This window comes from Ornithorhynchus anatinus, chromosome 4 (genome assembly GCF_004115215.2).
Source record: "Ornithorhynchus anatinus isolate Pmale09 chromosome 4, mOrnAna1.pri.v4, whole genome shotgun sequence".
Lineage (NCBI taxonomy): Eukaryota > Metazoa > Chordata > Mammalia > Monotremata > Ornithorhynchidae > Ornithorhynchus > Ornithorhynchus anatinus.
This window is the reverse complement of record NC_041731.1, coordinates 65957340-65974855: the sequence shown is the minus strand read 5'-3', so window position 1 is coordinate 65974855 and position 17516 is coordinate 65957340. Positions and strand designations below refer to the sequence as shown.

The window sequence follows — 17516 nt, the reverse complement described above, 5'->3', positions numbered from 1 at the left end:
TTGTTAATTTGCCTGACTACTTGTTTAGTTTTGCTGTCCCTCCTTTTTAGATTGTGAGCCCGTAGTTGGGCAGGGATTGTCTCTGTTGCCAAATTGTACACTCCAAGTGCTTAGTACAGTGCTCTGCACACAATAAGCGCTCAATAAATATGACTGAATGAATACTTTACGTTCCTGCCTCAAAGTGACTGTACTGATTTTGCTCACAAGAAATCACCTTACCTCTGATTTCTAAACACCAATGCCATCTACCTAGGGTTATCAGTTTCTTTTTCTTGACGTGGATGTTGCTATTAGAAATGGCACATCAAATGTACCCTCTGAATGTTTTTTTCCTCAATTTTGCTCCGAGTAGTTAGTTACTGTTACCTTGGCAAAGGAGCAGAATGTACCAATTCAAATAAGAGTATGTGACCATGCATAGTGTTTAAGCAGTAATCATACTGGCTAAAATGCAATATATATGTAATGCAAGACTAATAACAATAATAATGGTATTTGTTAAGCGCTTACTATGTGCCAGGCACTGCAGTAAGTGCTGGGGTGGATACACGCAAATCGGGTTCGACACAGTCTCTGTCCCACATGGGGCTCACAGTCTCAATCCCCATTTTACAGATGAGGTAGCTGAGGCCCAGAGAAGTTATGTGACTTGCCCAAGGTCACACAGCAGACAAGTGGCAGAGCCAGTTTGAGAACCTATATCCTTCTGATTTCCAGGCTCGTGCTTTATCCTCTACACCAACTGGGTAAGTATGTGCAGCTGGACAGTGTAAAAAATGGAGAATTGCCAAGTGATAAAGAAATGCCTTTCAAGAATGTTAACACATGATGGAGAAGGCAATAAATATCTGATGATGTGTAAAGAATTTAATATTTTGGGAGTGAGGGTACCTCACTGAGACAAAATTATTTTCCCAAGAGGACAAATAGGTAAATGAAAAATATACCAGGGCATATAACCTTTTTTCATTAGTAACAGAACTCCATAGTCATGGATGAATACTTTTAAGTGATTCTAGTTTGGAGCTATTTAAAGTCAAAAAATTACTTAGAAGCAATAATTACTTACTGCCACTAAAGTCATTTGGATGTACAACAGATTACTCTTTCGTTTGCTTTTTCTGGCATCGAGAGCACACTTAGTTTTAAAGTCCATCGCTGCTTACTTTTATGTAGCCAAAGACTTTTTGCCTCATCACTAGAGACCTAAGTGGCTCCTTCCAGGGCCTTTTATTCCTTGCAACTCCCAAAAAAAGAAATAGATAATTTTTTTTTAAAGCCCCCTCAAAAAGATTTCTACTTTATGACTTTTCTGGTGTGGGATTATTAGTAAATAGAAACCGCAAAGCTGGGAGAAGGGATTTTTTTTTTTTTGGAGAACATGAAAGTCTGGAATTTCTAATCATTAGGTTATCACTGGTGATGAGAAATATGGGGCTGACTGGTGAATGAGGATGTGGGCTGGAAGCTCTCAAGTAGACCTAATTCCGATTCCCACTCCTGGTATCTGCTGCCAATTCTATGATTAGGAAGTTGATGCCAAATCCGCAATAATGAGAGGATAGAGTAAAGATTTCAGATAGTTTCTATGGGTGATGAGGTGTGGGAGAAAGCTGCTAGAGCAGCTGGGGACCTTTCGGGAATGGTCTGTAGAGGAAGTTGGGGGTTGGAGGCTTGGGGGTTATGAATTCCTTTGTTTCCACCACCTTCCTACCTGACCTCCAGACACGCCTCATAGCACTAACTGGGAAGGCCGTGGATCACAGCCAGGTAACGATGTGATATAATGGAAGCAAAAGAAAGGTCTATGAGCTACCTAACATAACCAAACACACACCAGTACATTGGAACAACTTCTCTCATAAGAGCATCTAGAAATTTGGGGCTCAGATATGGTTCTCCAGTGCATCAGTGTTACTCCAGTTGTGGCTTCTCTTACATCCCTACACCCTTCTCCAGAGAAATAGTCAATCAACTATACAGTTTTCCTGCTAGAAATGCTTTTGCTAAGGAAAATTTCCAATTCTAGATGTAGATAAATTGGGAAGAATCCCTCTAAATCATTAAATATCACCTGGAAAGTTAGGGGAAAATGTGTGAGAATTGCTTTTTAAACCACTCTCTTCAGAATAACGAATAACAGTTTTAGAAAGAGGAGGAAAAACACCTACAATGTAAACATTTTCCCCAATTATATACATATATTTTAAACAGAAAATATAGTGATAATACTATACAATTCATTTCCAGCTATAAACCTGTTTTTCAAACAACCCCATCACTGCAAAAATGAGCATCAGTAAAGAAATTCACAGGTTTGGAAGAAGTCCATAAACCAAAATGAAATTTATGCCACACAGAGCGGAACTGGATCTTCTGATGACCTGAGGAGTCACAAAGCAGAGCTCCTCTTCTTTTAAGGGATTAAAAGGAACTGAAGATTCTAGAAGAAATGACCACTGACTACCTTTGGAGGAACAGGGTAATATCTTGATGTCTTGCTCACAGATTTACTATTTCCACTCTTATCTGTGCCTTAAAACGCACATAAATATCAAATTGAGGGATGATGATCGTGATAGAAAGCAGTTCTTTCCCCTCTATAAGTTCAACAGCTTTATTTTTTCCTGCTATGCTAAAAACACCTACCTCAGGCATGTTATGTTATGTTTAATCGTACATTAATTATATGAAAATTTCTAGATTATACGACTAAGGGAAATCATATATGAAAATATAGATGTATGTTTATCAGTTGATTTCTTCATAGCAAAACTTAACTGAGGAAGTCTTGGGTAATGGGCACTTTTCACTGTATAATAACAGGAACATATTTTGTTGCCAAATGTAATAATAATTTATTATCCTAATAACAAACTTTAGGTTGTCTTCAAGTACTTCAAGAAAACCACTTGCCAAAAAAGTATACCATTTTCATTGTTTACTATCAACGGTGATGCTAAGCAAGGAGGAAAAGGATTTTTCCTTTTCAAAGTCATACAGACCTAGTTAAGGATGATATTTTGATCGTACCTTAATTTGCATAGAATAAATTCACTAATGGGGAGTGAATAAATGAATAAATGTATGCAAATATCATGTGCATAATTTATTTGGGGCCAGTAATAGCTAAAACAAAAATCTTACTTTACTTCAATAATACTAGAGGTTCATTAAGCACAATACACAGTCTATTCACTAAGTATGATTAAACTAGAAATATTATTGGTAACCATTTAAATTCATTTTTTTAAAATTGAACTGGAAATTTAGAAATCTAGAGAGAACTCTAAGCTGTTTGGTTACTGACATAAAGCACTCTGATTTGGCATACCGGATAATTCAAATTTTACTTTTTGCTTATTGGCAGATATAAAAATGGGACAGAAACAGAAAAACAGTAACATGTAAGAATAGAAGCTGAGATATTGAGACTGTAAAGCAGAAAAAATGATTCCTGAATAGAAAATCCAAGGTTATTTACAAAAATTGACACAAAAAACAACTATAATGCCTTTACAAGTTTGACTAAATTGTTTTTTGTTTGTTTTCTCTTGAATGCTTCCTTTATCAGTCTTCTTTTTCTGGTAGAATATTACTTTTCTAGACATAGGAAATGTAACTAAAAGAAATCAGGGTCCTAAAGAAGTTTTTATAATTAAAAGTGCTGTAATCTAAACAAATACCCTAAGAAAAGTTCTACAATTTAGATTCATTTAGAATAGCTTTAAATTAAAATACATGACTTCTACTGTTAATTAAAATTCCACAGTACAGTGAAAAGAAAAGCTAAATCTATTATGTCTCTCCTGAGTAGTAATTAACAATTTTAAAAGTAAAATACAAAAAGCTTTGCTTCTTCCAACTCGGTTTACTCTCCTTGCACTGGATTATTCCTAAACTACCTAAAATAATTTACAAAATGCTAGTTGCCTTTCTCCTATTATTGGGCAACTACCTATAGGAATAAAATGTTTTTAAAATAACATTTTTTTCTTTTCATTCAAAATTTTTCCCACAATTAATCATCAGTAGACAAACTGAAAAAGACTATATGAGAGTTCAGACAAATGACTTTTAGTACAGAGATTTAAGAATGAAAACACCAAGTTAGAGGCAGATGGGGAGGCTGAGGAACTCTTAGGAATTTAACATATGCACAATAATCAGAATAAGCACAATTACAGCAGCATCAAATTAAATTGTGCATATGTATACATGCATTGAACACTGGGGGCATGCTAAAAATTTACCTGAATTATATGAATATAAGCCTTTATCTGGAAAACAAATGTTAAAATGAAGCAATGTCAGGAAAAAGATACATGAAATCTCTACATGTAACAGGGATGTTGAGAATCTAAAGCTCTTTTCCTTTGATGTGGATATTTTACTACATTCAATTTTAGATATAGCTATAAGATGTTTCTTTTAAAACCTAGTATACTGATTTCTTAATGGCCCACTACTTATATGCTCACTGAGGAAATTGCTTCCTTGGTATAAGCTAGTAATTCATAGATGTGCAATCATTTCTAGGAAATAAGGGCACTTAATGAGCCAAAGTAGCAATTTTCTAAATGAAACCCTTCTAGTTTCCAGAAAGAGTCACCGAACCTCCAAAAGTGCCTAGCCCACAAATAGGGAGCTGATATATTAACAAAACATTACCCCAAAAGATTCAAAATCAAAATTTCAATCTTCAACTCTATCTTTAAAAAGAAAATATCCCTCATTTCCATATTTTGTATTATTTTTTCACTAAGCAGTATGCATCTTCTCTACTTAGATCTTGAGGGTGTTTGTGAAATTTCAACCTCTGACCGAGCTTGGTTTTTTTATCCATTTTCTAAATGAGGAAACTAAAAAATAATATGTTGGATATTCTCTCCCATCACATACCCTTCAAATTAATGCAGACTATAAGCCCATTAGAAGAAAAACTAAGGAACTGCCTTAAGGAACAATTTAGAACTTTCTAAGTCATTTACAATGATATAATTTCTCAAGTATATTAACAACTAAAACAGACTAACAAAGTTACAGTAATTTTATAATCACTTCAAAAATTCTTGAGAATGATTCACTCCAACTGAAGGGCCAGAAAGACAATACATTTTTCTAAATTCAGTTTTCAATTATATGCATTTGTGTACCTTCAAATATCAGTCTAATTTATTAGATTAACTTGGCATTAATTTGCCTGAAATTTTTTAAAATTTTAAAAATATAGAAATAATTTGATGTTAGAAAAACCTTCAGACACAAATGTAAACAATGAAACTGGAAGAGTAAGTTATATAAAAGTCAAACTAAATTCTAATTTTAAAATTTTGAATTTAAAATTAAAATTTAAGCTTTTGCCAGTTTTTTTCTTGTACAGTATTACTCTTTTCCAAGATCCTGGTCATTTTAAGTTCTTTCTGTACATCCCTGCATCATGTTAAATACCTTTTTTCAAAATTAAAGGATTTATTAATTGATCCATGTATACTGGGAAATTTGACATGTTCTGATAAAAAAGACAAAAACATGCTAACAACATGCCCAAAACCTAGACCCAAGAATGTTAAAAAGGCCAGTAAAAATTAAAAATCAATCTACTTACCTATTATTTTTACTCCCTAAAACTAAATGTTATAGTCCTCCATTCCTGGAACAGTTTCCCACATGTAACAGTGAGCATATGTAACAGAGTGTATTGCTCCATAATAATAAATAATAGTTCAGTGCTTTTTTATAATTATACAAAATACTTCTAAGCCATTCTAACGAACCTTCATAAATCTCTATGACACACTAAGTGCTAGCTGAAAAAACTGGGAATCAAAAATTGAGGAGTTGAACATCCCTCAATGGCAATTTGTACCTTGACAAAGTGAAATTTTGTTGCATACATTACTTTTTACACAATTACACTATTTTGAAAATTATCTGTGGACCAAGAAAACTTCCATAAGGAGAGAGGAAAAAAACTGTTAGATATGATATAGGCCAAAAGATCCTGGGTTAATTCTTTCCAACTACTGATGCCAAAAAGAAAAGCACCTGTAGGAAGATCCTGAAAAAAATGAACTATTCAGTGTTTCAGAGTATCCTGGTTCTCATTGGCCATAATCATAAAATAGAGGTCAGTGGTCTAAAAAATGTCCATAGAGGTTTTAAAAAAATCCTTCATCTTTGAAGTGAATAGTTTACCTGACTGCTGGAACAGAATTCAAATATTCTAGCTACTGATCTTCAGACCATATTGTTTCACAAACTGAAAAGGCTTTGTTGTACTGTAAAAGAAATACAATTGCCACCTCTCTCAGCAATCAGCTAGTGAAACATGATCAAGATGACAAAAATACTTAACTACAGTAATAATAGGTAGGTGATCAAAACTACATATATCAAAAGTCAATCAATCAATGGTATCTATTGAGTTCTTACTATCTCAATCCCTCTTCAATCTCAAATGTCCCAATTTTGGTGGGTCTGCCACCAAATTTATGGGACTGTCCTGTTCGTTCTACATTCATTCATTCAATCGTATTTATTGAGTGCTTGTTGTGTGCAAAGCACTGTATTAAGCGTTTGGAAGAGTATGCTATAACAACAGACACATTCCTTCCCACAAAGAGGTCACAGTCCAGCGGGGGAGACAGACATTAATATAAATAGTTAAATAAATTACAAATATACTCATATGTGTTGTGGGGATAAGAGGGAGGATGAATGAAGGAGCAAGTAAGAGCTGCACAGAAGGGAGTGGGAGAAGAGGAGAGGAGGGCTTAAGTCAGGGAAGGCTTCTTGGAGGAGATGTGACTTCAATAAGGTTTTGAAGTGGGGAAGAGCAATTATCTGTATGATATGAGGTGGGAGAGCATTCCAGGCCAGTGGCAGGATGTGGGCAAGAGGTCAGCAGTGAGATAGATGAGATTTAGGCACATTGATAAGGTTAGCAGAATAGAAAAGAAGTGTGTGGGCTGGGTTGGAGTAGGAGAGTAGCGAGACGAGGTAGGAACATGATTTGGAACATGCTTACCAAGGATGGTGACAGGAAGGGAGATAATGGGAAAGGAGAAAGATGAGAGGAAAGCCACAATTGCTCAAATTGCAGCAGTCAACCTGAGCACTAAATCCCAAATATGGTCAGGTATTCTGGGCTCCAGGCCCCAAAACAGATCAATACCAGGATGGGTCAGTGAGCTCCCTACTTCCTCTTCTGCCTGATCTGAATTCCAATGCTGGGCAGGAACCAGACAGCTATAACAGAGGGACTTGGCCAAGGAATATGTCTGTTTATTGTTATATGGTACTCTCCCAAGTGCTTACTACAGTGCTTTGTACACAGTAAGTGCTCAATAAATACTATTGAATGAATGAATGAACCTGCCTCTGTCTGATGCTAGATTGGAGAGACTCACTCCCTGTCCCTTTGCCGATATCATACCACTAACAAACAACTCTGGTTCATCTCCACAGTACACTTCCTGTGATGGAATCCAGCAGGCTCATCTTATCCACCTCAAGTTCATCCACATTAATCCATGAATTTATCCTATCCCAATCTTGATTACTGCGCCAGCCTCCTTGCTCACCTAACTCCCATATCTCCCTACTCCAGTTCATACTTCACTTTGCTCCTTTGATCATTTTTTTAAAAACAAATTAAAAAATTCAGTCCTTGTTTTGCTGCTCCTTTAGGACCTCCAGTGTTGCCCATCCACTTCCACATCAAACAAAAACTCCTTACCATTATCTTTAAAACACTCAATCACCTTGCCCCCATCTATTTTACCTGACTGATCTCCTACTATAACCCAGCATACTCACTTCACTCTTATAATGCCAACCCACCCACCGTACCTCGAGCTAAACTACCTCTATCAACTCCTTGCCCTCTCTTGCATCTCATCTAGAAATTCCATCCCCTTCAAATGCAACAGACCATTAATCTTCCCATCTTCAAATCCTTTTCAAATCATATCTACTCCAAAAGGCCTTCCTCGACTAAGCCCTCATTTCCCCTATTTCTTCTTCCTTCTTTGTGGCCTTTGCACTTGGATTTGTACCACTTATTCTACCCACCCTAACAACCAAAGCACTTTTATACTTACCAATAAAATAAATATTAATGTCTGCCTTCCCATCCAATCTATAAACTCCTAGTTGGCAGAGTCAGGATTATAAAACAGGACCTTCTGACTACCAGTCCTGGGCTCAATCTATTAGGGCACTCACTTCTGCTTCACCCTTACAGTGGGATTTGTACACTTTATTCACCCCTCCCTCAGCCCCACAACACTTGAGTACATACATATCTGTAATTCATTTATTTATGTTTATGTCTGTTTCCCAAGTTTAGACTGTAAACTCAATGTGGGGAAGGAACATGTCTCCCAAGTGCTTAGTACAGTACTCTGAACACAGTAAGCACTCAATATATATGATTGATTGACTGATTAAGTGGAAATTCCTGACCATTAACTTAAAGCACTCAATCAATTCCTTCTCTCTCTTACTTCACCACTATGTGGCAGTTCATCCTCTTCATTCCCCTCAAGCTAACTTACTTGCTCTGTCTCAGTGTTACTTCTCACATCTCCGACAACACCCTTCCCCTAGCCTAAACTCTCCCAGATCAGACTGCCAGATCCTACTGAAATTATAGCTCTACTGAAATCATACATCCTCCAAAGAGCCTTTCCTGAATAATTATTCTCCTCCCAGGTTAAATCACACAAAATTCCCCTTCAGTACTTTTCCACCAACAGTGCACTAGTGTACCTACAACCATCCATGGCACTTACATCAACATGCGCTATTTATATTTAAGTACTAACTCATCTATATATCCACTCTATTCTGCTCTCCATAAATAATTTCAATGTTCCTCTCCCCCACTATCAGTCACTCAGTGGCATTTATTGAGCATTTGAGGAGAGGGATTATATATGTCAACTCTATTGTACTTTCCCAAGTATTTAGCTCAGTGCTCTACACTCAATCTGTTCCTAAATATAGATTAACAGTTAGGCCAGTTGAGTTAAGCCTCCTAGGCATAGGACCTATCCTTAAGGGCCCTGTGGGCAGGGAATATGTCTGTTTATTCTCCTTTACTCTCCCAAGCATTTAGTGCATTGCTATGCACAGAGTAAACATTCAGTAAATGGGATCAAATGACAAAGTAGTAATGTGAACCTAGATAGCTTGAATTAGAATAGTTTTTGTTTAAAAAAACCCTTAAATTTTTCATCTTTAAAGGTAACTTTAAAGACAACAAAACATAGCTCAATTTTGAGACTAAAATGTTCCATGATATTAAGAAATAGTTTGAAAAACAGGACTACAATTTAATATCTCTTTACATCAAAAAGGTAAACATTAACAAGACTTGAAACAACATTTAAGTACTAAATTACTGGTCAATTTTATAAGTTAAATTTGTTAACTGCTCTTAGTTATACATAAGGAGAATAGACAAGCTCCTCGATTCTCTGCACATTTCTTTCCCAAGGGTGAGAGATTGGCATTTCAGTGGTCATTATGGGGGAACAGAAAGGAAGTCACTTCAATGACAGAAGCTGTTGTAAACCCCAAATTAAGAAGCAGATAATAATAATAATAATAATGTTGGTATTTATTAAGTGCTTACTATGTGCAGAACACCGTTCTAAGCGCTGGGGGAGATACAGGGTAATCAGGTCGTCCCACATGAGGCTCACAGTTAATCCCCATTTTCCAGATGAGGTAACTGAGGTCCAGAGAAGTGAAGTGACTTGCCCACAGACACACAGCTGACAAGTGGCAGAGCTGTGAGTCGAACCCATGACCTCTGACTCCCAAGCCCAGGCTCTTTCCACTGAGCCACGCTGCTATAGTTAACTAGTTGAGATCCCGTATATATGCCTATAAAGTGGGGTTTAAGAAATATGAAAGAATATTACTTTGTATATATATCAATTTAGTTTTGAAATGATAAAATATTTTGGAAGGAAAAATCTGGTATTAATTGACATTATATTACTTGAAATATAGATGTTCCAGTATTATCTGCGATCTTATTTTAAAAGAATAAGGTGGCAGGTATCACATAAAACAGTCCATCAAATTTAAAAAATGAGCTTTATTCTTCCAGTGACTATGTTTACCCTCCTGAAAGCTAAACACTTTGCACACCACGAGGGAATCTGTCTTTATGCACACAGGTGAAAAATACTTTATACTCTGTCTTCTGAAAGAGTTAATATTCCAACTTTGATTAGGGAGTAAACTGTAGGGTTGATAAAATTGTTTTTAAACAATTTTTACCACCTTAATATGCCTTTCCACCAGGAGTGAAATAGACAGTGAAATAAATAAAACCAGTGGCCTTTATTCCTCAAGGAAGTGACTATGTCTCTGCAGCTATATAGATCACAAAGAAAAACTCTAAAATGCTTTTAAATCAAACTGTGAACACCAAAACAGGTTTACGAATTATAGTGTTGATTAGCCTGAAAAGAATGAAGGGAAAAAATCACTTGATAAAATACCTGTCATGAATTTCATGCAATCATGCAGCAAATATGTATAGAAATTATTTTAAATGGAATAATGTGCTAATAAAAATCCAATCCTAAGACACTCTCTGAAGAGTCTGAAGCATTAAGGAAAACCAAAAAACATCACCAGAGATTAATTCTCAAATGATTCATATCACTGCCCTGACAATTTGGAATTGTGCAGAAAATGAAAACCTACCTGAATTTTCTCAGCATTTTAATTGCTCCAAGATGCTAAATAAGGACTTTCTAAAATATAAGTACTTAGAAAAGGCTCCTGTGGCAAAGTTAAGTTTCACGACCTGCTGTAGTCTACATCATTTGCAAATTCTGAGAGCTTCAAGGGTTATTGTGAGATTGAAAGCCTATTAATGACCCAGACATTCCACCAAAGCCTGGATAACTCTAACCATATCTACAGAAATTACCTAAAAATCCAGAATCTCTTATTAGGAGAATTATAATACTTAAAGGTAAACTAAGTCCTAGAGCTTGAGAAACCTCAACTGACCTCAACAGCAAGCTAACCAACCTGTCTGCTTTTCCTTCTGCTTATGTGCATAATTTTTGCCTTTCTGAAAAAAATTTCAACAATCTACTCCAGCGTCAATGTTAAGAAACCAGTTTGGGGTATGTCACAGTGTGTTACTGTTACTGCTCATTTTTTTTTTTAAAGACCTAGTGCCCATGAATCTGAAAATAGAAGAAAAATTGTGGAAAGGAAGAGTTTGGAATGACTGCTGAAATTACAATAGTGGGGCTAAAATAAATTTGTGTAAGATAAGGCAATGAAAGACTAGAAGAAATAACAGAAGGGATGGGAATTACAGTAGTGGTGGAAGTGGGGAATTTGAAATGAAGAGGTAGGAAAAACTAGGAATGACTTTGATGACAATCATAGGATACAATTTCCTGAAAATGAGTTTGAAATTTTAGACTATTTAAGCCAAGTGATGGAAGCCCAAAAAGAATGAAGAAAGAATTAATGAACATGAGATATTTTCAAAAGCAGCTTCTCATGGTACAAGAGGCTGATGGATGGTGAAACGCCATGAAGCTCCTCATTGATGAATCAAAGATTTTTTCTAAAGATGGGAGAATCTTCACCATCTGAAACAACACCTCAATGAGGAATCACTTTAGTGACTGAAAACGATGAATCCCATTTCAGAGATTATAAAATATTGTGCCAGTCTGATCTCAAAATTTTTCACCAGCCCTTCCCACACTTACCGGTGTCATAATGATGCTACCTCTAATGGAGGTGAGCAATAGTGGCCTGAAGAAATCCACTAGTAGGGCTGTGGATGCTTGCAATTGTTATTTTAATTCTTACTAGCTCACAGCCTAATTTCTTTCAGGTCTCTGGGTCTGAGGGCCCGTTAATTTGCAAGGCTGTGTTGTTTATTATATGGAGCATTTGCATCTTTGTCACATGCAGGAGCACTGATATAAGAGGAAGTTAGCTATTTCACATACTTACTTTCATCAACTCCTTTGTTTGGGAACCCATTCAAAGCTTATAATGTAAGTTGGTTGGGCTCCCATCTCAAAAAGAAAAGATTTTGCTATTGAAGTTAACCATAAAACAGATGAGTTTTTTACAGCAAATTTACAATATCTTCTTTTATGTAAAGATCACATATCATTCATGAGCATATTGATGAAGCACAGGTTGGAATTTTGTGAAATTGAAAAGTATGGGTAAGGAACAAAAAAAGACATTTTAATCATAGAATTAAGGTAGTATGGCCAGTCATCTCTCACAAATTCAGGATTTCAAGCTATATGAAATATTTATCTCCTGAGGTGAGTTTAATACTTTTTGAGTTTGATGATTGTTTCTACTGAAATAGAGCCAACCAAGAGCCTCTTGTTTGGAACTCTTGGGCCATTGTGTGGAATAGTCAGGCAGATGCTCAAGATGATGTCATTTCCTCCTGTTATGGAGAATATAATGAGGAGAGAGCGAGGGCAAGCGAGAGAGAGAGAGAGCTCTCCTTTCTATGAGCATTATACGGAATCTGATAAAAAACTGTGTGTGCAGCCTTCTTCCAGTGTCATTAATAATAATAATGTTGGTATTTGTTAAGTGCTTACTATGTGCAGAGCACTGTTCTAAGTGCTGGGGTAGATACAGGGTAATCAGGTTGCCCCACGTGAGACTCACAGTTAATCCCCATTTTACAGATGAGGTAACGGAGGCCAAGAGAAGTTAAGTGACTTGCCCACAGTCACACAGCTGACAAGTGGCAGAGCCAGGATTCGAACCCATGATCTCTGACTCCCAAGACCGGGCTCTTTCCATTGAGCCACGTTGCTTCTCTTAACTATGTCAACCCAATGCTTCCTCTATCTTCCAGGCACAAACCCACAAGATGACCTGTAAAGTAAGAAAAGGCCATCCCTGTTGTTTTTTCCAGTAAACACATGGATAATTTTAGGATTTTGAGGCTGCATTATTTGGATGGTAAAAAAAAATTCCTGAAAGTAACTCAGAAAGAATGGCTAAGCACTTAGTACTGTGTTTTGCACATGGTAAGACTCAAATCCAACTGAATGGTACAAATAGAACATGGAAGAATAAATGATCAATTAAGCACTTAGTACAGTGCTCTGCACACAATAAGTGCTCAATAAATTTGATTGAATGGTACAAATAGAACACAGAAGGATAAAGGGTCAGTATGATACTAGCTCAGATTTGGCACCACTGGCTTTTTATATTGCCAAATGGCTCATCAGTGGTATTTATTGAGCGTTTACTACATGCACAGCACTGTCCTAAATGCTGAGTCAAAAGTGGTAATAAATGCCAGAAGCTAATCAACTGATTATATTAGCTATATTAGATAATCACACACACTTAGCATGAGTGTTTTTACTCTGGTTGTTATTAGGCCTCATCACATAGAGAGGCAGTGTGACTTAGTGGAAAGAGCATAGGCTTGGGAGTCAGAGGTCATGGGTTCTAATCCCAGTTACACCACTTATCAGCTGTGTGACTTGGGGCAAGTCACTTAACCTCTCTGTGCCTCAGTCACCTCATCTGTAAAATGGGGATTAAGACTGTGAGCCCTATATGGGACAAGCTCATTACCTTGCATCTACCCCATAGCTTAGAACAGTGCTTGGCACATAGGAAGCAGTTAATTACCATTATTAGTATTATTATTATTATTATTATTATTAGTGTATCTGGATGTGGAGAAAAAGAAGGTTATGCAGGAGAACAGCTTGACCTCTAAGGATGGAGTGGATCATAGTTCTCTCCCTCCATTCCCCAACTCAGGAGGTTAACCAGGGAGGCTTAGGGATAAGAAAGATAATATCCTGATCAGATCATCCAACCCTAGTCTAGTACTTCTATTTCATAGATTTGGTGGAGTCCTGAAGGGAAACCCTCAGGTAGGCTAAGATGTGTAGTTCCCATAACACAAACCAAATATTTCCAGGGAGAAATTTCCCCCATGGTGTAGAGAAGTGGGGACAACCACTCCTATGAAGCAAAGATGGCTAGTTGGCCCTCCCTTTTCTCCTCCCTTCCCAAATTCAAGGAGGAAGCAGGGAATCTTTTTTCATCAGTTTTTCAGGGATATCCTTGCTGGGGACATAACCATGAAAATAAAATCTCCATATCTACTCAGATAATCCTTGAAAATATCCAGAACTGGGATTGCCAGGAATCAACAGAATACCTTTCTTAATTTACAATGTTATTACTGTGCTTCATTTTGGGTTTGACAGTCAAAAAGCAACCATAAAACACCTACATGTTGTGAGAAAGAATGCATGCTTCATGCACTACCCAATCATAGCATTTTAAGCAAATGAAAAGTCCCAATGGCAGTTGGAAAAAGACTATTAAATTATGTACCCATTATAAATTTGGCAATTTATAATTTTATAAAGAGATTGTAAATTTTATTAAAAATTAAACAGTGAGAAGCTTTCTTGTGAGATGATAGAATAAAAACACCAAAAACCTACTCTGTAACCTCCTCGAAGGGCTCTCCCCATGTAGCTGTCGGCGGGACATGTACGGCGAAGGATGAGGAAGTGGTAATGATGAGACATCGTGTGTCTGAAGTTTGTACCAATGAGCTTCGTCATCTAAGAGCGCAGTCTCTAATTCAATTAGAATCTACAAGGGCAACATTCCACGGTGTTACAAAAAGCAGAAATTTTACAGCAATGCAAATATCGTAGAACATCTCTCGACGGTAACAATCATTGGTTTAAGGGAAAAAAAAAGATTCCTTCTAGGAATTCTACGCAGATAAAAAAGGTCATGTAGAGAACACAGTATTTGAATGACTGACAGTACTGAAAATGAAAAACGACATCTATATTTTGCCAAAGGTATAAGCACCTCAGTGTGGGGGGGGGGGGGGGCGGGCATTGGCTGGGCAATAGTCTAGAGAGATTGTAAATTTGCATTCCCCAAAATTTGTTCCCAGTGATACTAAGGAAAGGAAAACAACCTGCAACTGAAATGAGTGCTAAACAAAGCACTATTACAGGAAGTGTCCACAAGGTAATAAAAGAATACTATAGAAATGAAATAAAGCTCCTGCAGAGAAATAAGTGAAAATGATTCAATCAGTTGAGTTAGAGAATGGCCTGCCCCAAAATGAATGTGGTGCAAATATACTATTTTTCCCCTCATTGGTTTGCATAGCATTAAGCCAGGTTCCTTGGAGGTGACTTTATGTGTTCTCTATTACTAATTTTGGACACCTTCCACTACTGTTTCCATAGCCATGGAATCGCCTCTGAAGGTTTAGTTTGGGGAATTTAGAGTATCATTGCTTGCATATTCTTACAGTCCTTATCACTCTGCCGCTAGGTAATAATAATAATAATGATAATAATTACTGTGGTATTTGTTAAGCTCTTACTGTGTGCCAGGCACTGTAAGCGCTGAGGTGGATACAAGCAAATTGGGTTGCTTTGTATCTTGTGGGTCTGAAAGCAATGTTATAGTCAGTTATTAAGGTAACCTGAAGAATGTGAGCCATGCCAGAGGTTCTATTTTAATGTGTTAGTAGCGATAGGTTAAATCTTAAAATGATTACAGGTACCTCTCCTAAAAATTCACTTTCTTCCTCTCGAACTCGAGCTTGATCCCAAAGCGTAATCTCCAACATCCGCTCTCGAAATTCTCTCCGATGAACTGGAGAATAAATGAAGGTTTGATTCCACTTGGGTTCCAATGTTTTCTTTACTGTTTTTGTCCTTCTTTTGTTTTTATCACTGCAAAGGAATCATTAAAAATGCAGAGATTCTCTAAATGGTTGAATTATTTTGTGTTAAATATTCACAGCATGCAGATATTTTCCAGATAGCAAGTCTTGTTGATGGTTTCATCTTTCAAATTTAGCATTAAATGATTAAGACTTGATGCAAAATATTAGGTAAAAATTAAAGGTTTCTCTTACAACTTATTGATACAGCTATGCAATAGTAACCACTCATAAAACCTAATAGTCCCAACCTTTTTGTTCATCATCAATCTTATTTTGATACCTTAACCCTTTTCAGAGGCAAAATATAAATTCTATCACAAATGATATAATAGCTTCAGTGAATTTACTTTAGAACAAATTTGCTAACTACTAAAATGAAACAAGCTATGAAATAAATTTCAATTATCATCTAATATTCAGTTATTTTTATACCTAAGGCTTATTTGAATGTGTTTAAAAAATGATATCACTCCAGTGAAAGTTTAGTTCAGACTGTTTTCTCTAAACATTTGTGTTAATTACACAGTTGGTTCTGCTATGCCACATGTTTTCAGTAATTGATTTGGATATGACACAACTGAAGAATTAGGGAATGCTATTTCCATGCCACAGGTCTATCCCAGTATAAAGCATTCCACAAGTTACACAGGTAGATTTGGTATATGACAATTTGTTGTGTTTATATCAAGGTTTAAGTTTTATATTTGTCCCAGCTTTTGCCTTAGCCTTACTCTACTGCCCTGCACTTTGTGTGTCCTTGTATTTTTGCAACTCTGCAGTATTTGATACTGTGAGTGGCAAGGGGAATGCTGTACATAATAATAAAATCTGGATCATAAAACATCAATCATGGTAGTATCTTGGAGCCATTTTCCCCTAACCCACTGAATCAGTGGTTACTGAAATACAATTTTCCCCATAAAAATGAGATTCTCCAAGAATATAACTACTGTCATGGCAGAAATAAATGTATTAAATTTATCAGCTTATTTTCCTTTATATGGCTCAAGATATTTATTGCTTATGTATCTAGTTCACTCAGTGAGCTTAGCCCCTTCCGTGGTTTCCACAATTAACCAATAGTAGCATTTATTGAGCACTTACTATGTACTAAGCAGTTCAGCTATCACTTCTATGAAAATGACTCACAAATTGATCTCACTAAACACATCTCATCGCTTTTTTTAAAAAATGGTACTTGTTAAGCACTTACTAAGTGGGGTAGACATAGGTGAACCAGGCCGAATTAACTCCCTGTCCCACATGGGGCTCACAGTTTAAGTAGGAGAGAGAATGAGTATTGAATCCCCATTTTTTGGATAAGGAAACTGAGGCACAGAGAAGTTAAGTGTCTTGCCTAAGAACACACAGCAGGCAAGTAGAGGAGCCAGAGAAACACTGCTTCCTATTATTGCTAAATAATAATGATAATAATAGTAACACCACCAAACTTTGCATGCTCTAGCTGATGGCAGATGAACAGGACTCTAAGCCACCTCATCTGCTTTGCAATCTGGTTTTCCTCTTTCCTCTAAGGCTATCTCCAGTTGGATGTCCCTCAGCATCTTAAACTCAATATATCTATATATAAAGTCCTCATTTCCACTCCTAAACTTCTAAATGCATTCCTCTACCTAATTTTATCATATCAGCTGAAAATACCACCTTCCTGCCTGTGTCCAAAGTCTACAACCTTGATGTAACCTTCGACTCTTTACTCTCTTACAACTCT

The 17516-nt window shown here is 36.6% G+C and overlaps 1 protein-coding gene across 34 annotated transcripts in view; it reads right to left on the bottom strand.

Moving 5' to 3' along the window:
- The window catches only part of RIMS2 (regulating synaptic membrane exocytosis 2), a 695597-nt gene that overhangs the window by 265790 nt on the left and 412291 nt on the right, over positions 1–17516 (bottom strand). For 26 of the 34 annotated variants that reach the window (XM_039911826.1, XM_029062342.2, XM_029062335.2 and 23 more), the window contains 2 exons: positions 15620–15791; positions 14526–14679 (listed from right to left, as the gene is read on the bottom strand). In XM_039911826.1, coding sequence (XP_039767760.1) covers positions 14526–14679; positions 15620–15791 — 326 coding nt within the window. Of the gene's footprint in view, positions 1–4256; positions 4284–14525; positions 14680–15619; positions 15792–17516 lie in introns of all 34 variants that reach the window. The other 8 variants (XM_029062326.2, XM_039911827.1, XM_039911823.1 and 5 more) reach the window with 1 other exon arrangement.